The sequence below is a fragment of the Anoplophora glabripennis genome, unplaced genomic scaffold (genome assembly GCF_000390285.2).
Source record: "Anoplophora glabripennis isolate ALB-LARVAE unplaced genomic scaffold, Agla_2.0 scaffold88, whole genome shotgun sequence".
In the NCBI taxonomy this organism is placed as follows: Eukaryota; Metazoa; Arthropoda; class Insecta; order Coleoptera; family Cerambycidae; genus Anoplophora; species Anoplophora glabripennis.
The window spans coordinates 977,632-1,003,164 of record NW_019416799.1 but is presented as its reverse complement, the minus strand read 5'-3'; the positions used below and the strand labels follow the sequence as shown (position 1 = coordinate 1,003,164).

General features: G+C 34.2%; 2 protein-coding genes across 2 annotated transcripts in view; one reads left to right on the top strand and one right to left on the bottom strand.

The window, feature by feature from the left end:
- LOC108912020 overlaps positions 1–25,533 on the bottom strand; it is a 239,027-nt gene that overhangs the window by 199,694 nt on the left and 13,800 nt on the right. The gene's annotated exons all lie outside the window — the stretch shown is intronic.
- On the top strand, positions 776–1,553 carry LOC108912022 (histidine-rich glycoprotein-like). The gene has a single exon (XM_018717159.1). It carries the CDS (start codon positions 788–790, stop codon positions 1,535–1,537), a length of 750 nt encoding a protein of 249 aa, XP_018572675.1. The 5' UTR covers positions 776–787; the 3' UTR covers positions 1,538–1,553.

Here is a 25,533-nt window from a genome sequence, read left to right as displayed (position 1 = left end):
GGAAATTAAATTCTGTTTATGCAACATCCCTCCTGTTTACCAAATCCTAAAACCTAATTACATAAAAATAATCGTTTGATTGCATAAAATCGTAGATAGTAGCAAAAACCGATGAGATTACGTTTCATCTTGTTTTAAGCCCTCCATAGACTACCATGTTTTTCGTCCGTTCGCATTGTAGCGACTTACCGCGTGTTGCATCGTCACAATGTTTTCCTCAAAGACTACGAACTGAGGTACCAGTTTATATCGAATACTTACGACGAACCGGACGCAATTATTAGCAGGGGCAACGATAACAGTAATTCTCGCTAGGAAAAAGTTTTTTATAATGGCTACAGGGTGGCTTCAATAAGGAAATATATTGACTCATACAAATTTGTCCACATTTAAAAATTAATTACAGGCACTTGTTTTAACTGAGGTAAAAGCGTACACAATACGCTAATTAAATGAGGAAAAAAACGACGAATTACATCATAAGTCACCACAGACTCTCCGTTTGGCGCGAAGCCGACGAACCGTCCGTCGTGTCTAAAATCAAGCCGCAACTGATGTTTGGCTCGACGGTTTTTGGCCACAGACTATCGGTTTGGCACGCCGATTAGAATCGCTGCGATGCGAACAGGCGAAAAACACCGCAGTCTACGGGAGGCTTTACAAAGAATCATTGATGCGGGAAATTCGTGTATAAATATGAAGAAACTCAAACACTATAAATACCCCACACAGTCCACTGATCAATCAGTTCAATCGGTGACAACAGCTAAGCAACAATTCGAGCACCATGAAGCTCTTGTTCCTGTGTCTGGGTGTGAGCCTGTGTGTAATTTACAACAATGCTGAATATCTCAAGGATGAAGAATCCGCTGTAGCCGTCGCCGACGACTTGGTGGCTGCCGCTTCTCATCACTCGTCTCACCACGAAGGCGGTGGCGGACACGAGGGACACTCAGGGCACCATTCCGATCATGGAAGCAAGGGCTCAAAGGGTCACCACCACCACCACCATCACGGTGGCGGACACCACGGCCATCATGGAAAACATCATGAAGCCGGTCACCACGGTGAACACGGTGGACACCATAACGAACATCACGAAGGCGGCGGGCATCACCATTCACATCACGGCGGCGGACACCACTGGAAGGGTGGCAAATTCGGCCACCACCATGGCCATGACAAGGGACAGAAGACCCACGGTTACCTCAAGAAGCAACACAAGGACGACTTCCACAAGAATCACAAATTCTACGACGATGCTCATAAGAAAGGCCACCACGCCAAACACGGACATTTCCACGATTACCACGAAGGCCACTCTGGGCACTACAAGAAGGGAGATAACCACCATTCGGGACACGAAGGTGGACATCACGGAAAGAGCGGACACCAAGAAGGAGGACACCACTCTCACGGACACCACGGACACGAGGGACATGGGGGCCACGAAGGTCACCACCATCACCACGGTCACCACAGCAAGAAGGGTGGTCACTCTGGCGGAAAACATCACGGTTACGACCATAAGAACTAATGACTGCGTTGTTTTATTTTTGCATCAAATTGATCTTTGTTTCTACGTTTTTATTGTTTATATTGTTAGTTTTATTGTACACACAAAATCGTTATTTGTTGAGTTTCAGTTGTTTTCAAATAATAAAGGATCATAAATAATGTGAAAATTATTCAAGTGCTTTCATATTTCCCCTCCTTGGTAAAGAATATTTATAAACATTTTTATGAGAATATATATACTATTACATTTTTTCTTAATTTAAAAAAAATATCAATCATATGTAGTTACCTACATAAATTATAAACTTTAACTGAATTAATTATAATAAGGTATACCCATCTGAGTTCATTTCTCGAGATGTTCGCTATTGAACAGTTGTGATTGTTTCACTTTCAGTAAGATTCATAGAATTTGTAATAAATTACAATATAAAAACATAGTAACAGGTATTCAACATCTAAGTATGGTAAGCAACTTGTTACAAGTTATTATTATTTTATTGTAGGAAATAACTACTCTGTGGACTAAAACTAAGCCTTGATATATAAAATGAAGAAATTTATTTTAGTTCCGTTGTTCGGTCCCTCGAACAGCTTCAAACTGCAGTTAGAATTGTTAATTCAAATCTCTCTGTATAAAAAAAAATTCGAGTCTTGGAACGTGGAAATTCGGTCCATCTGAAAGATCGTTCAATTTTGTAATATAAAGATTTACCATTGTACATTTTTTTTCTGTGGTTGATTATTTGTTTTTTTTATATAACTTATCGTTTATTAGTTAGTATGTGGTGTGAATTATAACAATATTTTGAAAGAATATTTTGTATCGGTGTGGTTTAAATAAAATAATAGATTTTCCTGTTACATCATACATTTCATATTGAAGTCGGCATATCTTGAAAACAAGTAAATATTGGAAAAAACTTTATATTACAAAAATTACTCAAAATTTAACGATCTCTTAGATGGACCGCATTTCCACGTTTCAGGGATCAAAAAATTTTTTAGTACCGCTACGCCATCTATATAGAAAGATTTGAATTAACAATTCTAACTGCAATTTGAAGCCATTCGAGGGACCCAACAACCCCATTTTCCGAAACTAAAATAAATTTCTTGCTTTCGGGGATATTGGCAGTGTCAAATGGCACACCCTGCATAAAGCAAAACAAAAATCAGAAAAAATTTATAATTGAGGCACAAAAAAAATTAAATAAAAAAGGCAAAGGGCAGGCAAAAATAAATATAATATTTCAAATTATACGATTTTTATTTTAATTCTCTTAATATCGCTACCCAAACGCCTACTTTTAAAGAATATAAACTGGCTTCTACAAATGTATAAGGATTTTCTGCAGCCAAAATTCAATAATTTTGGTGAGTGAAGCGATATGTAAAACCACGGTTCGTTAGTCCAAAATGCACGAATGTCAATTCAGTTTCATCAGTCATAATGATCCGTTTACAATGAACAATACCAAACCGTTGTGTGATAAAAAATTACATCAATAATTGACCAGCTCGTGAAACAGAATATTGAGTTTTAACGTAATCTTGAACATATTTTAGTAATTTTTTATTTTGCCAACACGAGGGATGTGAAATTACCGTCTTACTCTCTTATGAAGACTCTGTTGCTGTCATACCCCGTAGATGCATTTACATCTTATCAAACACCCCGATGGTGCGCCACAACTTTGATTCTTCCCATAATAGCTTCCATTCTGCAAATATGTTGCTACGGAACAATAACAATTAGAGATGAAAGGCCTCCCATACCGATAGGTTTTTCATTAATTTTATAGCGGTAATATATGAGCACTTGAAATTACTTTTGTTTGTTCGAACTGATTTCGGCCCAATGCTCCACAAAAGCTTCCTCGATTTCAATTAATTGTTTAGGCATTTATTAGCCGCCCATTGTGCACAATCAAATTATATCAGCAGGCACAATACACCCGAATGGTCGGGAAAATTTGACTGGAACAAGATAAACAATTTATGGTCGATATCAATAACTGGAAATTAACACTTGTAAGTTCGGCATAGTAACTTAATAGTGAGCAGTGGCTTGGAGGACAACTTCGGCGCAAATTTGGAACAATTAATTACCAAGTTGGCGCGACTCCCAGCGTCGCGCCCTTTATTGTTCCACTGGAGTTTAATGTGTCGATGAATTACTGCTACAACTGATATAAAGTTTGTTTCAGTAATTAACTAAACACGTTAGGATTTAAAGTTACGGGCAAAAACCTGTCCCGGATTCGGTTACGGCATTCACGGCGGTTTCCCGGAGATAATCTTTAACTTCCTCCACATTAGAGTCTTGGTAATATATGGAATTTTATCGTAAGCCAGCCTAAGCTAGGTAAGCTAATGATGTAATCCCTTACCAAGTTAAGGGATACATAATTCGCAATGGTCGTCCTCTTGTTCTGCCTCGCAGTTACGAACAGATGACCACAAATCGGGCAGAATTAATACTATTAAAAGTTAGCTACGCCCTACTTTAAATAAAATATATATCCCGGGATTAAACCAACCTACTGAGAGGCGCAAATCTATCCACAACCAATTGCTATTATACTTATAACAAACGGGAATTTTATTATTGATCTACAGAGCGTTATATAATACAAAATGTCAATAATTCGAAACATACTACATGTAGTGGTGAAGTTCCTTTCCTGGTTAGCGAAGAGCAGGGCATAAGGGTAGACGTCCGATCACAGTCTTTGATGGGTCCGCAGAACTCATGTAGCAAAGTCCGTCTTAGTTTTGAATAATTAGACTCTCCGAATTCCCGGAAAAGTCATAAAATAGAAACAAAAATGGTGTAGGTCATTATAGAGGGTGTCCCAGAATAACGTGTACAACGGAAGACCACAGATTCGTGGACTCAAAATAGGCAGATTTAGGCTAATTCACCTATATCCAAAATCTGGTTCTAATTTTGTAGGTTGACTATAATTTCAATTCGGGATAGCATTATTATTGGCCCTGTTATTCTACACAATGGACTGAATAGGGAATTTCATTTACGAATTTTGCAAAACTCGAGTTATTGGAAAATGTGCCGTTATTACTCAGAGCTAACATGTGGTTTATGTATGATGGCGCTTCACCACATTTCACTGTAAATGTCCGGCAGAATCTGAATCAAAGATTCCCTCGTCGATGAATCGCTAGAGGGTATAATATTCCTGTTAACGGGCCTGTACTTTCACCAGACTTAACACCTTGCAACTATTATCTTTGGCGCACTCTGAAAACAACAGTGCAATGATTCATATCCAAAATTCCATAAATGTTGTAAAAAATAGCCCTCAAGAACCGTAAAGGGTGACCTTTCTTCGCCGAATTAACCTTTGTTGTAGAAGCAATGGTGGTCATTTTGAACAGTTTTATAATAAGTTGTACTAAATTTAATAACCTCAACTTTGTTACTTTTATCTCCAGCATTTTTTATTATAGTTGAATGTTTTTACGAATTATTTCAATAAAATTAGGCACGTTGTAAATAACTCTAATTCGTCATATATGTGTATCCATACCGAAAAATTAACAAATTGACAGATACAATGACTTAAAGATCAAACTGGGATTACAGCCAACCTACAAAATCACTAACACTTTGTAATATGGGTGGCAAGATAATTTTATTTTAAAAATATTTTTTGTACCCAAACCGCTCATTTAATCAAAATTCTATAAGAGACCCAAAAACTTCCAAATGGTATCACCTATCAAATAAAAAACAGTTGTCATTATCGCCCAAAAGAGGAAAAAATTATAAACGGATATTATCACTATACATCAATTTTGTATGAGTTGTGAGTTTAAAAAAAACACTATGTGTAACACCAAAATATGTAGATTGAAAGCACATACCCCAAAAATAATCAAAATCGATTTCGAGTTATTTACAAAATTCATAAAATTTTCACGAATTTTGAAGTCATCTAGTGGCCAAACAAATCGGTTTCGGTTATAGGTGAATTATCCTAAATCTGCTTATTTTGAGTCCACGAATCTGTGGTCTTCCGTTGTACACGTTATTCTGGGACACCCTGTATTCTATTTTCTTTCAACAAGCGTCTTGCTGTCAAATTTCTTAATTGTCCTCGACTGAATTTGACAGAATGGAACTACCACTTACTAGTAGGTTTAGTATGATTATATTTTTTGAACTACCAATTACAGTATCTATCTACAAAAAGGTTAAGATAAATTATAGCTTCTAAAAGTTACTTGTTTGTTCTTATGTGATTTCTAAATTGTAGCCGACCTTCTTCCAACTGTACTCATGCGCAGAATTAATATACAAACTAGTTCTGTAATCCACAATGATCATAATAATTATATTACTGTTAATTTCATAAGTTAAGTTGGATAAAAATTAAAAATGTTCTATTTTACTGTTGTGCAACAAAGAGCCAAACAGAGCCAAATGTTATGACACTGACATGATTCGTTTAATTTTGATACTTGAATGAAGACTTAAAAATATTGAAGACTGGCAGTAACAGAAGCTGAAGAGTTAAACTTGGTTCAGCTTCTCGCATAAATAACTAGGAAAAAATCAGTTTTGAATTGACCAGTAAGGCTTTCCAACAAAAAAGTTGCCAATAAGAAGCTACCATGTACTTTAACCTTAACATGGTATTAACACATATGTCGGAATCCTGGGCATTTTGTTAGTAGTACACAAACAATGTATTTCTATGTTGGTACCGCTCTAGATACTTTAGAGTGTATCAATCTATGAGATCAAAGCAACGACTAGTTAAGAATTTTTTGTTCAAAAAAGCTATTGCACAGATATTAAGCCTTTTGACTTCCTACGAAACCAAAATATGAGAAATTAAGTGCAAGCGACATCAACTTGGTGCAGTAGCGTATTATAGATGTAGTAGCAGCCACCTAGTCAAAGAAGTAAAGAAGAAGGTAAAGAACGTGGCAGCAGCGAATACTGGCGACGTGGCAACCAGCCCAGAAATCATTCAACCACCTAGTCAATACTTGAACTGTTGAATCTTTAAGCCTTCAACCATCTGCTTCAGTAGCTACCACAATGACAAATCCTTCATGTCAACTCTTCAGTTGTTTTGTATCTACTATTTCCTCCATTCAACCCACATCTACAGGACGAAAACGCCGGGAGAAGGTAACTTAGAGTTCATTTTAAATAATGGGCTGAAGAAGCCAAAGACTCATGCCGAGAGGGATCAGCAATTATTATTCTGTGCTTTATCATTAGTGTTCTTATATGTACATTGAACTTGTCATACTTTTACAGAATATATTAAAGACGATGAGCGAGTCAAGAGTCCCATTATCCGTATTACGCATGTTTCCGTATATCTCCATAATTGCTTTCAATAAAGCGAAGGGTATAATTATTTACGTCTGCGGCAAACTATTAACTTTACGAAACTGCCAGGGGAGCGATTATCATCTGGTTTTCCCTTACAAATATCTCTAACAATACAAATTATAATGCCCGACAATAATTAAAATGAGCAGCCTCTGCGCCGGCTCTTCATGAAAGCCGTTGACGTATCCTCCCATAACTCAAGCCTCGCGATATAAAAGCCGCCGCTTTAATTGTTATAGCGGTACGGCCAAGAGTTCTCCAAACATACCGGGTCATCCTTTTTCCCTCCCCTTTTTACGACGGCCCGCGAAGCAATAATGCGACAAGTATTTATAGCTTTATTCTGGAACAATATCGTGCGGGGAGCTTATATGTACATTGACACGTCCCTCCGAGGACCCTACAGATTCTGATCCCCCGATGTCTCGGTCTCGACGCCCTTAAGGGCTCTAGTGAAGTTGCATGAATACGGATACGGAGCTTTCCCTGCAATAGGGCCGTCTCCGATCTTTTTATGAGGCTTTCATTCGCTTACACATTCGAGTTTATGAAAAATTGCGCATTAGAACTGGACAAACACGAAATCGACAATACATTTCACTCAAATTCACTGATATAGTTATATACTATTACATATTTGGAAAGCTTATGGAAAGAGCTTTAAGTTAAAAACAAAAATCGTCAAGATTCGTTGAAAAACAACGGAGTTACAGACTGTCAAATATATTATTTTCAAGCGAATTTCGCTTATGTAACGGCAGGACCATGAATATTATCGTCATTTTCTTGGGACTCGCTGTCGTTCGCTTCCCCCCACCCTTCCGCCGCGCCACGGCTCGCCGAAAATCAAGCGACCCACTGACTTTTGACAATATTCCTTATGTACTTAACATACTTCCACAAATAAAATATTTTTACCTGGGAAAGTCCTCGGGTTGCCGGTTATGACAGTATTTTTTTTGCCGCTACCAACCTAATTTGTTTAACAATAGGCCGTCAACTTTGACAGTCTGTAACTCCGGTGTTTTTCAACGAACCTTGACGATTTTTTTTTAACTTGAAGCTCTTTTCATAAGCTTTCCGAATATAACGAGCGTTCAAATAAAAACGTGGTCGAAGTTGGCTCTGACACTTTGGACGTAGGGAGTAGCTTATAGCGACCAACTTAACCTCATTTCTCAACGAGCTGTATAGCAGCTGTCAGTTTCAATAACGTTAATGACTATATAACTTTATTTTAAAGAATAATCGTGATAACAATAACAAACAATTAAAGGAGCTGCAAAAAGTGTCCTCCTCCTTGTTATAACAATAAATTAAAGCAGCTGCTGAAAGTGTCCCCCTCCTTGTTCCAAGCACTTTTCACACCTGTTCCTCAAAGAATTAAAGACATTTTCTAAGATGCTCGGGGTATTGTTAATTTCACGAATCTTGTCTATAAGTCGAGCCTGCAGATGATTTAAATCAGGAATAGGCAGTTCAAAAATAGTGTTTTTAAGGTAAGGCCACAAAAAGAAATCAGACGGCGTAATATCACATGACCTCGGTGGAAATTCATGTTCAGCATTGAGACTTATTAGTCGATTTTGGAAAACTTCCCTCAACATATTCATCGTCTCGCCTGCCGTATGTGCCCTTGCGCCATCTTGTTGAAAGTAAAAGTTTGTAATTTCGTTTTCTTCCAGCTGGTTAACAAAAGGAGTGATAATTTCTTCTCTATACCTTTGCGCAGTAAGAGTACCATTAAAAAAAATAGGTCCATAAATCCTCCTTCGATTGAGAGCACACCAAACTCCAATTTTTTGAGCGTGTAGAGGTCCCTCGACAAAAAAGTTATCTGGTTTTTCAGAAGACCACATTCTCATATTCTGTGAGTTTACGTATCCACTTAAATGAAACCAGGCTTCATCAGAAAAAAAGGTGATATTATGAAGTTCACCGTAGTTGTTTAAAAACCATTCATGAAGTTCTTGCTGACAAGTTAAACGATAGGAGAACAAACGCAAATCTTTATTTAACACTGTGTGGCAGGTACCGACTGATACTCCCATTTGTGATAAAACACGTACAGAAGTTCTTGGTGCATTTTCCATTATTTGTTGGACATTTTCTTTTAATTCTTCAGTCCGCTTTTTAGGTCGGCCGCTTCCTTCTTTTCTTGTTAGACTGCCCGTTTCACGAAAAACATTAACACAACGCTGAACTGCACTTTGAAAAATTTTGTACTCAACAACGCCGGGAAATTGATTTTGAAATTCTATGAAACATTCCTCAATAGAATACTTCCATATTCCATCAATCTTGCGTCCATTTCTAAAGTAGGACTCTATGATAAACACTTTTTGTTCTTGAGAAAACATCATTTTAAACGCTTTTTAAAACGAAAATATTCAAATTGATAGCGGCGACATAGCGCTTTGACAGATGACGTTTAAGTTCATTTGCTATACGCTACGCCCTACGTCCAAATTTTCAGAACCAACTTGACCACGTTTTTATTTGAACGCTCGTTATAAAGTAGGTACCGCTTAAGATGTTTGATCGAAAATGGTTCGTTTTTTGAATAAAATGAATGTTAAAACCCTCGATCAAAGTTTGAGTTCATTAATTATATCGCACCTTGTATAATACAGAGATTACTATTTCTTTTTCTCCATTGCACTGATAACACACCCACACAAAACAAAGTTGTCTGTACTTTTCATGCGACATAATGTTATCCGTAGTATTTTTGTCTCCTGATCACGAATCCGGTGTCAGAATTGAGGTATCACATCACAGGAATTTCTAACCTCAAAAAAACAGGTCAAAAATAGCAAAAATTCACGAAAAAGTGCCAGGAAAAATACAAAAAAATTCTTCTATATTCAAATGTCATTTATATGGTTAATACCCGGTTGAACGTGTATCAGAATTGATGGTTCTTTTTCTAACCTCAAAAAAACGAGTCAATTAAGGTCAGGATATCACGAATTTTCAAAAAATAACAGATTCGTGCAAAATGTGGTATACGGGGCGTTTTCGGGGTCGCTGATCACGAATCCGCAAAGTACAGACAATTTTTTTTTGTCTGTGGCTGTGTAATTTTATAAACTCATTATTCAACGCCAAGAAAACATTTCTGCATCTGTGAAAAAGCAAAGCCGCACGATTTACCCGAATTTTACGTAAGTCTCTGCTTCCGTATTAAGACAGTGAATATATTTCACCAAGACATCATTAAAGTGTGCAGCACTCGCAGCCCCAGCCATCAACTTCTAAGAAAATCGCCTGTCTCGGAATAACCGTTTCAATCTAACTTTGAAAATATTATGTAAACTTCCCCTTTGAAACACCTTGAATGGTTTTTGATACCTTTATAATTTCGGAGTTTAAGACCCCGTCGACTTTTAAAATAAATACTTTGCACTCCGAAGTTTCCATGGCAGGGGAGCTTTGAATCGTAAATCAGGAGCAGGGTCTTGGTTATATACAGAGTGATGCAGCTACAAGTTGGCTGTGGGCAAATGACAGTGTGACAGATTGTTGTAAAACATTACAAAATATTCGTTGTTAAGACGAACTTATTATAATATGAATTATTTAAAAACTCTCTTTTTGTTATTAAACGGTAAATATCTCAGAAATTAATGATTTTAGCTATAGGGAATGCTTTATAAAAATGAACGAACATAAATTGTATTTTCAGAAATATTTAAAAATTCTCAGCAACTGAAGTAACTTACAGCACTGTGATTTCTGAAGGCCCTATTCATTTTTCGATTCTGTATCATATTCATGAAAGTTTCTGCTCTTATATAAAAAGGAATGTAAAAAAACTTAAGACATTGTATGAAGACTTAATTACCGTTTGGTAAGCAGCCAAAACTTCGTAATGCATACCGGCGTAATGATGGCGCTTCAGCATTAAATTTTGTATGCCATTCTGGGAATAATTACTCCGGCAACTACTTGTATAAAATCGAACCTTAATCAAACTAGGCTTTCAATAACTTCGGCACAAGAAAAGGGGTAGTAATCCCTCCCACAGTCTACAGTTAATTAATAGACGTCTCCTGCCAATATTTCCCTGGTCTATTTTCTTAGTTGAAACCTGCTGAATGGAATATCGACTGAAGTAGGAACTTCTTGATTGATTAAATGAACTATCAAAGGAATACCTCGCGAATATCTCATAAATCTGAGGCGTCCTAATATGTTTTCGTGAATATAAACGTCGAACCCAACACACGCCGTGTAGAGACACCGTAATATCAAAATGACGTTAAGTTCTTCCCTTTCATTAAAATTGGAACAAATTTGATTTGAAAATTTGCCGACAAAATAAAAAGGGTGGTTTATTCCGGTGACCTACGAATCTGGAATCAGTTTTTACCAGTTTTGAATAGGTATACAGGGTGATTCACAAACGGTGACCAAAAATGAAAGCTCGTGTTCTTCGTAATTTGTAGAAAACATGTACCCCATTTCAAATTATTTCACTTACTAGTTTTCAAATTATTTAAAATTAAAAATATGTTTTTAAGTTTAACACCCTGTATCGTTTTAACGACTCTGACTATAGCTTAACTGAAATGGGAGCACCGCAGGACTCTGCTCTGGGACCTGTGCTTTTTATTTTATATGTCAATTCAATAGAAAATGTAATAGGTAACAAAGCTTTTACCATGTATGCAGACAATATATCTTTGATTATTTCAAGTAACTCGTATAAAAATCTTAACATCGACATGAATAAAACGATTGAAAATGTATGTGCATGGTTTAATCAGAACTATTTATATTTAAATATAAATAAAACGTAAATGATAAGATTTCATAACAGTCAGAGAAAATGTCACGACCTGACAATAAAAATTAATAACTGTATAATCGAGAATGACGCTTTAGGCAGTGTTAAATTTCTGGGAATTTATTTCGACGAAACTCTTAATTGGAAGGTGCATTGCAATCATCTCGTTTCCACCTTGAGTTCGGTAAATTTTCTATTTAAAAACATGAAAATAATTTTAGTCAAAAATCAATTAGGTAATTAATTTATATTACGCTCAAGTAGAATCGCATCTTCGTTGTGGTGTCTGTTTGGGTGATTCTTCCCTCTCACATTCTGTTTTTATTTCACAGGAGCGTATTTTGCGCAATATTGCTGGTGTACCCAGTGAATGTAACCGTAGAGATATTTTTAACCAGTACAAAAGTTTAACTGCGTCATTTATATTTGATATGTGTATTTAGGTTTTTAAAAATAGGCAAAAATTTTATTTAAGTACGGACATAGATGGTGTATATACAAGGCCTAAAAATAATATTCGGGTACCTTTTTCTAAATTGTCAATTACGAATAAGTCACCAAATTATTTGGGGCCTAAAATTTCTAAGAAATTACCTATTGAATTGAAGACAAGATAACGTATTTTTTTATCAATTTAAAGTGAAGCTAAAATTATATTTAGCGACCAAATGTTTTTATTCCTTGCGTAAGTTTTTTGCTTACTAAGTTAAGTTACATTTGTTTTTACTTTAAATATCTGCTATACGCACGAAAGTGGTCTCAAAACAAAATAAAACAACTGTCTATCTGTCTAAGGAAGCGCCCTAGATAGAAACTTTATAGGAAAGACCTCACCAAAAAATAAGAGGTTTCATTTTTGGTCACCCTTTGTGAATCACCCTGTATAAGTGCCTATTATTTACTATTAATACATACTTTGTGAGTATAAAGAATTGAACACTGGGCACTATTTAATATTTCTTTATTTTATTTTATTTACTCTTGTGGTTACCTAAATATCAACAACTCATCCAGAGTTAGTTTAAAGTATGTTAATATTTTTCCAATTTGCTGCCCACCAAAAAAATATTCCTTCAATTTTAATCTGTGGCCTGGGAGGATGGAATTTAACCAACAATAGAAAAATTACAACACTTTCCATAAGGTTATGAATCCATATTTCTGCAATTTTCCTCCTGCATATTATTTAATCCTTAATAGTACTGATCATAGGCCTCATGCTTTCCATTAATACCTATCCTGTTTCGTCCAGTCCAATTTTTATGATTCTGTACCATCTAAACCAAACGTGGCTAAACTAAAGTTGCATGTTACTGTAACCAAAAAATTTAGATGCATACCTTTCCGTTTCTATTGTATTGTAAGGAACGTCACAACATGGTGGTATTTCCTCAAGAATTTGTACTTTTCGGTTCTTGGTATTCTTTGCTTACATATATCCAGTAATTTTATTTGATTTGCAGTATTCCAATTAACAATATATTTCCGAGAAAACCCAGGACTCATATCTTTATATTTGGTGTTTAATAAAATGAAGGCGTTTCGCAGAAAATTCCCTGCAATAATTAATTCACAAGTAGTACATAACTGACGTGGTTCTGGGTTTTATACCAATTCCCTTGTAAGATTTATATTTTGTGCGGGTGTAAGTTGACAACACTATCGTTGACGTTATTATACAAAATTACTTCGGGGAACGAAATCACGAAATTATTGAACAACAATGCGACACGCCAGCTTATGACAACTCGAATTTAATCGGAAAATAGGTGTTCACGTCGTGGTTAAATATGTGAACTAAATTTAGGCCTACAATGTCCCACTATGTTTAAAGTTATTCATGAAGTTTCATTGATACCATAATCGTGAATGGAAGTCTGCCTACGCAAGAAATATTCATTACTTTCTATGAATGTATATTCATTTTGAAGGTTTTATATGCTAAAGGATTAAAAGATACAGATATTTATGGGCTCCAGAAACGCTACAGACCATAATGAGACATTCAGTGGTACAGTCTGGAAATTGTTGAACCATTAACAACCTATGGATGTCTACAAACTATATTTTGGGACCTTCTGTTTGTGTATATGTGTATACAGGGTATCCCATGGTGACAAGGCATTAGATATTTCAGGGACTACTTAGGTGCTTATTTTGAAGTTCCACTAAAAATTTCACAGCCATCCTCGCAATATTCGATATTCGTTGACTGCACAAAACACAGCAAATACCTTAAAAGCCAGAAGAGATATGTGTAAGGAACCATTATACCATTCGAAAGAGAACAAATTTGTTCATCAGGTTGCGTAAAAAAATATAGATGGTTTAAAGTTGACTAAATTCGGCAGTAAATTTCTACCACCCTGTATGAAATTAAGTCGTTTTGAAATTATGGCAGGGAAGCTTAGAGTTTTAGTTATGTCCCCTATAAATTTTACCGTTCTAACTTTATTATTGTAAAATACACATCCATTTGAATTAGGCAGTGCTTTTTTATTTATTTATTTTTTTAATTAAATATATAAAAACGGTTAACTTTAAGAACAGGAAACCTGTATGAAAGGCCACCTAAAAATTAACGTAGAATCCAAAATTGCAATAATATACAGGGTGTTTCATTTAAAATAACGAAGAGGACATCAACTTCCAGTGTAACCGGAAGCGTTAGGTGGACGCCATTTAGTTGGGAAAGGCATGCCCGAAAACACTATTACCCAATTTTTCAAAATTAAAATCGCAGTAGTCTCTGAAATATGTCTAATTTCTCGTCACCGTGTGGACACCCTGTATACTAATGTCGAAAGAATATACCTAGAGTCTTAATTCTAAAGGTGATCTACTTATTGGAATGGCAAGAATGTCTTTGGGATCAATTACACAGCCCCACAAAAAAAAAGTATCGGATCTGGTATTCAGACCCATGTATTTCCATGTATTTTTTTTTCGCTGAATCCGAATCTGCCTTCAGATTTGGCCCAACGGGTCTGAGTTTTCGGGAAAATTAAAAAAACAGGTCAAAATTCACAAAAAACGTCATTTTATTAATTCATGGATTTTTTGTTTGTTGAATTCAATAAAAACGCTGCGAACATACGACTCAACCCAATATGTGGTGAGACAGAGCTAGAATGAGAAAGCATAAACTTGAAACTGGTAAGAATAAGGAATTGGACGGCAAAGAGAACCTCGAAATGATTAAATATGAGCATACACTTAAAAATTTCCTATGCGAACCGACTTATCCGACATGACATTCTTCCTAGTTCGCTGTACATAGAAGCTGCAGAGCATTGTAAACTTTAAGCACAGAAACGGCAAAGTAATGTTTACAAAGATAAATCTAGCATCACTGCCGCTTACCATTCCGACTTGTACGAAATATAAATAACGATTTATGTGTGTTTCAAATCTACGCGACAGGAACTACATACGACACAACTCGGTGAACATACGGAACAAGTAATATTTATGTACCTTATTACAAAGTGAGCACGCTTCACTCCAAAATATGTTTTAAATCTCACTTGAAATAGTGTAGGGGCCGTTGTAAAATAACCGGGATTATTTGGCTTTAGAGGAGACTTATATGTCACACATGCCTCTCTTGGTTGGTAGTAATGGGTCGTCAATCTTATTATTTTACGAGATACGTCTCTAGGAGCATTAATTGCTGTAGGTGGTAAATTCCGGCTGCGACTTGAGGACCTCGTCGATAAATTTTGGAACTATTTGAGTTACGGCGGGCACAAGGGAACTGACAGATATATCGACTATTATATCTACACCGAAAATACAGGGTGATTCACAAATTACCCAAAAATAGTGGGATCAATATCGTAAAAAATTTTTTTGTAAAATCAATTTAGTTTCCGAGAAAATAATTATTGAAGTCGTAGTATTTTCAACCCTTACATCGCCGGGCTACTGCAGTCTCTAGAGTTGTGCGCTGTGAGCATGCGCTCTCTCTCCACGTAACCACGTGACGTGACAGGCGATTCCGAATACTGAAATCCGATTTTATTGTTAAAACGTTTTTGCGATAGTGTTTACATTAGTTTTTCAAGTTTCAAAAATGGCGTGTACCTATAGCAACTCGGAGTTGATGGATATCGTTTTAGTTTATGGTGAAGCAAGGCAACATTTGTGTTATGGCGAAGTATTTGGGTTATGGTGAAGCAAGACAACATTTGTGTTAGTTCGTAGCAGCTGAGTAAGATGGACCCAAATATATTCATACGCAGCGAAGGTTAAATCCCTGCATTGAAAATAATGTAATGCATTTCGAGCATTTATAAACATATTTATTTTTGTTAAAATTTAATTGTTCTTTCTTTACATAACATCAATATCTGTTTGTTATTGTTTTTGTTACTATTTTCAAGATCGTTATTGACTCCATCATTTGTGTAGGTTTAGGTAGGTTGTTTTATAAACGCATTTTGTTTCGGTTATTAAATGTCTTTTCGTTAGCGTCGTGTTCCTCAATTCATTATCATTATTTATTTGTTGCTCACTAATTTGCGAATAATTTGATAACAGAAAAAGATATCGAACTCTTTTTGGCGTCAAAATGTAGCTATTTTTATACTCTTCAAACTAACCTATAAAAAGTTTTATCATGCTATTTCACTTTTTTAAGAAACCCTGAAACAACCTAAATTTGGATAAACAGCGCCAATAACTAAAAACACTTTCGATAAAAATTTCAAACTTATACTATGTTCATCAATTTTTTTTTGCTGAATTCATTCATGTAAAAAAAAGCATTGCATTGGCCCCCTAGCGGCCGAGCTACGAACTTGAAAACTATTTCCAGCGATTTCTCTCGGTCGATTTATTTAAATTTTAAGATTATATTATAAGAATATCTACCTATATTTTATTTGCCATACTTATCTAAATATCCTTAATTAATTTTTAACATTATAATATGAAGGAATTATAATGTTCCACCACTACCGTCGAAATGAATACCTATTTAATGCACAATGCTAGTAACAATTATTGTTCTACTGTTGATATTGCAGCTAATTATAAATTATGTTCATACTTATAGTAATCTGTACAATGAACAGTACTGATCAAATTGTGCTCAAAGTGCATTAATATAATGACAAAAATGTAATGCTATTAGCTTTGCTTTAATCCACGTGATCGTTAAAAAACAATGTTTTAAATTTTCAATGATTCTATGTGATAAAAGCAACGACTGCGGGATATTGATATAATGCTTTAAACATCAAGTAATCAATAGTTTTACATTACGACAATGAAATAAAACATCGGTTGAAAATTAATTTCCAGAATTATGATATTACCGACTTTTTTCCATTATATTTACGTCACTTTTTCGTTCTGCGAATTACAGCAAAAATCTACTATTGCATATTATCCACGTTTGGTCGTTTTCATTACATCCTCAGGACTCTGAATTTTGGCTTTTATAAGTCAAAAAAATTGTAATTGAATTCAAAATTGATAAATGTGAGTTTTCCGTAACAACGTATTTTAGAAATAAGAAATGTCCAATGTCTCACAATCCTTTTATTTTAAAAAGCAATAGACTACTGGTTTTGAGGTGAATTTGCCTCAAACCGATCGTTTTTAAAATAAAAGGATTGTGAGGAATTAGACTTTTCTTCTTATTTCTAAAATAAGTTAAATTGTAATTGGGTATAAACGCATTTACATATAAAATTGAGAATATAGTCCTTACTATTTTATTGTGTACTATGTATTATTTATGTACTTTATTTGAACAATTATTTTAATTTTTACTGATTTTCATCTGTTTGTTGATAATTCACTACTTACTAGCATAAGTTTTCTTCACCCTATGAAATACACGTCTGTCACAGTTCTAGTGAATCCTTGTGATGCGAAACGGAAAACAAATTATACTCCATTTGAGTTATACTTATTTCCTCAGTGTCCCAATTTTCAAAACTTTAACACTGAATTAAATGAGCGTTGTACTAAAATCATTTCATTGTAAATGTAATTAAAACTGCCGGCGTACCTTCAAATTCGCATGCGGCGGAATTGAAAATATTTTAATTAGTTGTTTATGTACATACATTACAGCAAAATCGTAATTTCAAAATTACGGACGTGCAATTCCAAACTAATTAATAAAATGTTTACCTATGCGTCCAAATTTTCGCTTTAAAAAGGAGCGAGGGGCTCGGAAATTAGATTTGTTCTTTCAAGTACATAGTCTATCCGAAACGTAATTTTTGTGTCTAATTTATTGCACGCTCGGCTAATTTGACACCCTTACTGAATTCGTCGAGACATTTGTAAATGACATTTAGAAATTAGCGATCTAGAGGCGGTAAGTAACCTATTTTTATTAAAGACAAAATTAACATTACAATTTGAACTATTATTAAAATTTATTGGAGCAATAGAATTCGCGCTCAAAACAACGTTCTTTTCTGTTGTGCTGCAGTTGCTGCACATTTTGCAATAACACTCCGGGCTGTTATATCACTTTCTGTAGAATTTCTTCGAGAATTTACATGTAAAATTTTGTTTGATAAGTGATTTTTATTTTCCACAGAGGCTTCGATATATCCCTCAGCTACAGAGGACGAACGCCATCCAAGTAAAGGGCACTTACTGATCTGAATATATAATATAATGCTATAATTATGATTAATTTGATAATTTGATAATCAATGTAAATTCTACCAGGAAATATTGATGGAATTCAACTTTTGTTAACTCCACCGTGAAATGAATACAACAGAATGGTAAAGGAACTAAACCTTAGCATGGACATTTCATTTGTATCTTCGAATAGGAGTCACAACGCCTTCCCCGAGTCCTTACCGTTTGTTTCTGCTCCTTTAGGGAACAATAAAGCGTATTTTCTTATTTATTATCCCAAAATCTTTAAAATTCCGTCGCTGTTTACCTGGGTTTTAAAGTGGTGCCGCCCTGAACATACCTAACAAGTTTAAATCTGACGTTGAAGTTTCTAAACCATTTAACCATCGGGAGAAGTGGAGTTTTATATAAAAGTTGATTGCATACTGCTATTAAATTAAGGTTAAGACGGGGTTAAATTAATTTTGGATTTCAGGTAGTTACGCCAGAACTCTCAAGAGTTTTAATTACAACAAAATGAAGGGAAGAGTTCGTCTTGGAAGTTTTTATACCCGTTAAATAATTCAGTTTTTAGGGATGCAGCCGTGACGCAAACTGCCATTTAATTAACATTGTGTTATAGTAATACCTAATACTCTTAAGCGCATTAAAACTGTTTAAAATAACACCGAGCTTTATGGAGATTATAACTGGTTTTCAATTTAGGCCTACAGCGGTTCCCAAACTTTTACCAAGCACGCCGCCCTTTTTTATTTTATAAAGTACTACATGCAATGGGTGTTAATTTTTTAAACGTATAAACTTTAGAGGATTTAGAGGATTTGATTTTGAACAAAAAACAAAACGTGGGTCGTATATCGGTCCCTAACCGGGATACAGGGTGTCGAATTTAATTTTTTTAACCGTTTGTATATTATGTCGCCACAGAATGTACCTAATTTGGTTTCCTTATTCCTTCTTTTTAAATACCACGAAAAAATTAGATCAGTGGTAAAAAAAATGTTGAACAACTTTTCCCTATATTTCAATAGTACTTACCCAATTGTATTTGATTTTTTTCAAATACTTTGTACCTAAATTTTTTTGCCTTCCAAATTCGCACGGATTTTTTTACTCAAAACTAAATCGTCTAACTGTTTGAATTACTACATTTGAAATAGGGACTTTCTGTATAACATGAAAACCATAAAATAACATCAAACAACAATCTCTAAAGCTTGTAAGCGATTTTACTCATATTTTAACAAAATAAAGTTTCAGATTTAGTTACAGCCAACATTACATGAATAAATTATTAAAAATATTTGTACTTTACTAAAGAGAACACTATTTATCATCCCCATTAATATTTGTGTAGAGCTAAATGCTCTAGCTCTAGAGGGAAACAATTTTTCATTTCGTTCTAATTGCATATATGCACAGTACAATTATATGCAAGTACATATAATTTTAAACGCAATAATTATCGGTTATTGTATAATACGAACAACAGGCTGACTGGAATGCAATTAATAATCTCTAAACATGATAATGAAGGTTGTGTTATGTTTTCTATCACATATTATAAAATATTAGATACATATGTTCCCAAAAATAAAAAGTACTTCATACTTATTAAACAGATAAGTTTGTAGAATGATCTTAAGATATAAAACTTATGCTAACAGGAGCTCCCCAAGTATCCAATTTGAGGCCTACACTTTAAAAATTTATTCACATATTAATTCATGCAGTCCATAAATGGTGTATGGACAATCGTTTGAAGGTAATATTCGACGGTTGTTTTTTTTTTTTAATAATCATTCATACCTGAACAATACAAATTTTGTTTAAATATATCTGTGGAATACCTCAGGGATCGCACCTGGGACCTCTACTATTTATAATTTTTATTAATAAATTAAAGAAATGGCTAAATTACAATAGTCTGTTAGTAGGCTATTGATTATATACAAATAACAGGGTTAAAAAGAACTACCTGTATGACGTTCAAGCAATTTTTTTGCATGAATCATTCAAAGGGCCATGTTAGATGAAAACACCATGCTGCTATTAAATTAGAGGGTGGAAATTGGAGATAGGGGTGAAAATGCACCCCTTTCAGTTTTTTAATTGTAGCTCGAAAACGAAGTAAAATTTTACTATAGTCCGTAGGAAAAATTATTTAGAGAATTGAATTTCCCATTGAAATGGCTTATTTAAAAAATTGAAAAGGAAAATTTTATACAAAAAATCGTTAATAAACAATTTGAAAAAAAGAAAAAAAACGATTTTATGATTTTTTTTACTTTTTTGCCTTTAGTTTTTTTTTGAGTAAAGATAGGTACAGGCATTGCTTCATAAAAAAAAAGTCGATAAAATTTCCTTCAAAAAAAGAAGTTGTACAGTATTTTTGAATGAGAATTGACCGATATATAGCCGCTCAAACTTAGCCAATTTTTCGAGTTGCGTAGCGTTTACCGTTATACGTTTTAATTCTCATTTTTTTGTAAAAAGGGAAGGATTCGATTAAGGATTTTTATGACATGACTTCTTCGAAGGGTCATTAAAAAACCGCGATGTGCTATTAAATTAAAGGCATGAAATTGAAGATAGGGGTGAAAATGCACTTTGCAGTTTTTTAAATATAGCACGAAAACGAAGGAAAATTTCGATATATGTAGTTCATAGGAAAAAGTTTGTAGAGAATTGACTTTCTCATCGAAATGGCTTATTTAAAAAATTTAAAAGAAAAATTCTATGCAAAAAATTGATAATAAACAATTTTAAGAAAGTAAATATATTTTTTTTTTTACTTTTTTGACTCAATTTCTTTTTAGTAGAAGTAGGCAAGAAAAATTGCTGTACAAAAAAACTACATGAGATTCCCTTCGAAATGATGCGTTTTCAAAAGTTTTTGGACTAATATTGACTGAGTTATAACCGGTTAAACTTAAATATTTTTAGATTTTCGTCGTTTTTAACATAAATTAGAGTAAAAAAAATCTGCTTTTTTAAAATAGTGTATTAACGATTTTTTGGATAAAACTTTTCTTTTAATTTTTTTATAAATAAGCGATTTCGATGGAAAATTCAATTCTCTACAAAATTTTTCCTATGAACTATAGCAAAATTTTGCTCCGTTTTCGAGCTACAATTAAAAAACTGAAAGGGGTGCATTTTCACCCCTATCTCCAATTTCCAACCTCTAATTTAATAGCACTCCGCTGTTTTTTCATCTAAAATGACCATTTTATAATCAATAGCCTATATATAATAGGGTATGTAGAAGATTTTAAACTATTTTTACCAATTTGTAATTACTAATTGTCTAAAACATGTAATTCAAACTTCGGTCATTGTCCGACAGAAAAACTGTGATGCTTTAATGTATTTTGAGTAAGCTCTTGAAGAACGCGATTGAAATTATCTTTTGCAGCAACATTATTTCTAGTACGAAGGACGCAATCCAGAAATTCGCGTATATTTTATTGCGAAACTACTAGAATTAATATTTTACGTAATCACGTTTCTAAAACATTATTCTTGACGGTACAAGTTCTACTATTAATCATTTTAGGTCTGTTTCTCAATGATATAGTTGAATCGAATACTTTACTTAAGAGCACTTACCTTTTTTAACTACTTTTTAGTTTTTTTTTTCTCCGTAAATTGGATATTAAACCGGTGAAAACAAATGATTGGTCCGTATGATGTAACTGCAATTTGGCCAAGCCAAATAAAATAGCTCAGCGAGAACGCGAGTTATTCGATTTCATTTCAAAGTATCCAAGTACCCGCCAGCTAGATCCTAACTTCCTCTTAATATGCCCGTATGTCTTCTACCAAATTTGTCACTCGACGCGTCGAGTTGTTCAGCTTAATAACGGCGCAATTTTGATAGGAATATATTTGGCGCGCCCTTGTTTGAGCCGGAAACTAGAATTACTTACGACTACCTCAGCGTTATGTATTTTGGTTTGTAAGCAAACCCCGAGTTAATTATATGAGTACGTCAATGTAAATGTTGATGTTTCCGTGCATCTGCAACTAAGAGTAAGGTAAACAGAAAAAGAACATTCTAAATTCAAGCCTGTAGGTACGTGGAAAGTGCCAACTAAAAGTACTTTTGTAGGGGTTCTGTTGTAGGTAATAAAGATAAAAGTGCTGCGTTTTTTACAACGTTTGGAAAAGCTTGCTACTATTTACTTATTAAAAAAAGTCCAGGATAGTAAAATGCTGTTTACTTCAGCAAGAACTTAAAGCGGCCTCTGGTCTAAAGTATCGTGCTTTCCAGAAAATTTTCTGATCAAGTATTATTGCCAGAAACAGAAACTTTAACAAACAAGTAGCAGGCGAGCATTAACCTGATGCATATTTCCGATTCCTACTGACAATCATTCCCGAGAACCCTGAAGTAGATCTCGATACTTAACTCCTAATAAATATTTACCCAGACGTCCAAACAACTCTACAGCGTAAAATGTATCGTTGAAAAAAACGCTGTTGAAACCGAAAATAAAGGACGTCAACAGTTCCCATCAACCGTTACGATTCCTCATAGTCGTCTCCTGTCAAATAAATATAAGAGAATCGGTACTAAATTTATTTTAGTTGTGGCGGTATTCAAAACACTGGATGGTTTTGGAGTCGGAATGGGCGATAGTTAATTCTCAGCAAATGGAGACAAATTCCGTCTAATAACGTGTGGAAATAAGTGTATTTTGTGATCACCTCCATCTAATTTGGTATTTTTAGAAGGATCCTTAACTTGAAGGTATAGGCGTGATAGATGATGGTAGATCTCTAATAGTTTCAGTGTGAAGAAGCTTATATCTCCCTTTTTTAACATTTTTTTATTATTTCAGTAGCAACAACGTTTTATTCTCAATCAATTTTTCATAAACATTTGTCAAAACGCTAAAAATTGTGCTATAGGAGGTTTACCATCTCGGAACCAAACATACTATTTTATTAAACAAAGGATGAATTAGAGTCGCCCATAATCTTAATTTATTTTAAACAACTGCCCCGAATAGTTCGCTTAATTTCCCTGGAGGCTAAAGCTCTTTTTCCAGCGGCGGAGTTTTCACTTTGCGAGCCATTTAAAGGGAAATTACAAAAGTTTTTCTCAAAGTATGGATAAGCGCAAAATTATGATATGGGCATTGAGGCGTCAGCGAAAAGGCTTTTTCTCTAAGGCGGTGCAAAGGCCAGGCCGTAAAATTAAAATTCATGCTGTGTGTCCGACCCTGCAGAATAAGGGCGGAGGATACATAACGTTTCTGTAGATTATAGTAATAAAATTGGGTCTATATTCGTGATTTTCATATTCCGATAGAAATTACTACCACGTAAAACAGAATGAAACAGTAAAAACCTCAGTGTTTAACTATATTTCTGGCTATACAGGGTGTTTGTAAATGAGTGCGAAATATTTTAGGAGGGGGTTGTGAAGTTATTTTGTAAAAAAAAAGTTCATATAAACGTGGTTTGAAATATACTTCATTTCCGTGATAGAGAGTATTTAAATTTTAATTTTTTATTTATTTTTATTAATTATGTCAAAGAATTTTAAAGATATTGACTCGAAATTTAATGGTTGTATTTTATTTAGAAATATTGACAGCAACCTACTAGATAATGTATCAATAGAAATTAAAAATACACAACTTGCAGGAAAATACGTTTTATTTTTTCCTCAAAAAACGGTGCAATCTACGAAAAAATATGAAGAGACCAATTAAGTAATTAACAAAAATAAATAAAAAAAAATAATATACCCTGTATAAAGAACAAAAATAATGGAGATGAGAAGCCGTATAATTTTTTTTAAATACTTTAAAAAACATCGAATTTATTCTTGTTAACTTGTTGTTGTTGTTGTTGTTGTTGTTGTTGTTGTTGTTGTTGTTGTTGTTGTTGTTATACACCACTAATTAAGTCTGTTGTTTTTCCTGTTACAGTTTCATCAACATAAAAAGTTAAATTACATTTACATTGTATGTGTTTTTATTTTTTTACACGAAAACGCTGAGTCGTACAGAAAAATCGATAAAGAGCTTTTTTCTTCTAAATTGAGTGAAGAATCCAAAACTGATTTTTATTTATTGTAAAAACAGTGGCGTACCAATTTCTTCTTTAGAAATAACCAATAACGTGCTAGTACGAACGCCACTGGCAAACTAAAAATAGTGTTTTTCATTGCAAAACGTGCTCTCTCGATGGTAGTTAACGTCTACAAAATATCATTGAAATATCTTTAGCCATTTGACAACAATTAATAAATTTGCTTTTTTTTAAACCAATCTTGAACACCTCGTATTTCCTTACCGAAGCATTTTTCGAATATAGTTTATATATCAAACAAAGTACACAAAAATATGTTCATTAAAACAATCTCTAGATATGGCCCAGAAGTTTATCTAGATACTATTTTTTTTTGCGTGTGGTGATATTGGTAATAATAGAAAACCTAGAAATAAAAGTGTAATTAAAAGAATATTTTATAGAGCGATTTATTGAATATAATAGCCTTACAACGTCATATATTAAATTTACTGGGAATAACAGAGGCAAATACATTCGCCAGATAGTGTTCTGAAAACAATTTAGATCCCATTTACGTAACAAATCGGCCGAAATTTATACACCATTTTCTTGCCGGTAAATAAATTGGTCTTTTTTGGCGGAATGGCAAACGGCAGGGATAAAGTTTAATTTTCGTGCCAGTTAGTTAAAATTTATATATTCTGTTTACGAATTCACCGAATGCCGAGTCTGGCCAAAGCCTACATTGATTCACCGTTCCAATTCTATCAGGATACTAAATATATCCGTTACGTTTTTGTCGATTTTTATTAGATTGCTAATGATTCTTTTTCAGGACCAATAAAATTTTACCCCTCTGACTTCGGCGAGCGCCGCAATTAGATTCCGATTTATTTAATTATACCCCGATATACAACATGTTCCCGCTGTAATATCCAATTTCCTTAAAGAGCAATAAATGCTACCTTTTAGAATGAATATATTTCCCTTTTTACGTAATCTCTCAACGAAATAAAATATTTTCATTACTTACAGTGAGGCACATTTCGTGGAATTTTAGGATATGTCCATTAAAGGTACATATACAGGGTGTCTCACCACGAACTTCATCGTTGGATATCTGGGAAATCGCTAGAAGGATTTTTTTGAAATTGTGGTGGTGTGAACGGACCGTGAGGCCTACCAAGTTAAAATATCTTCT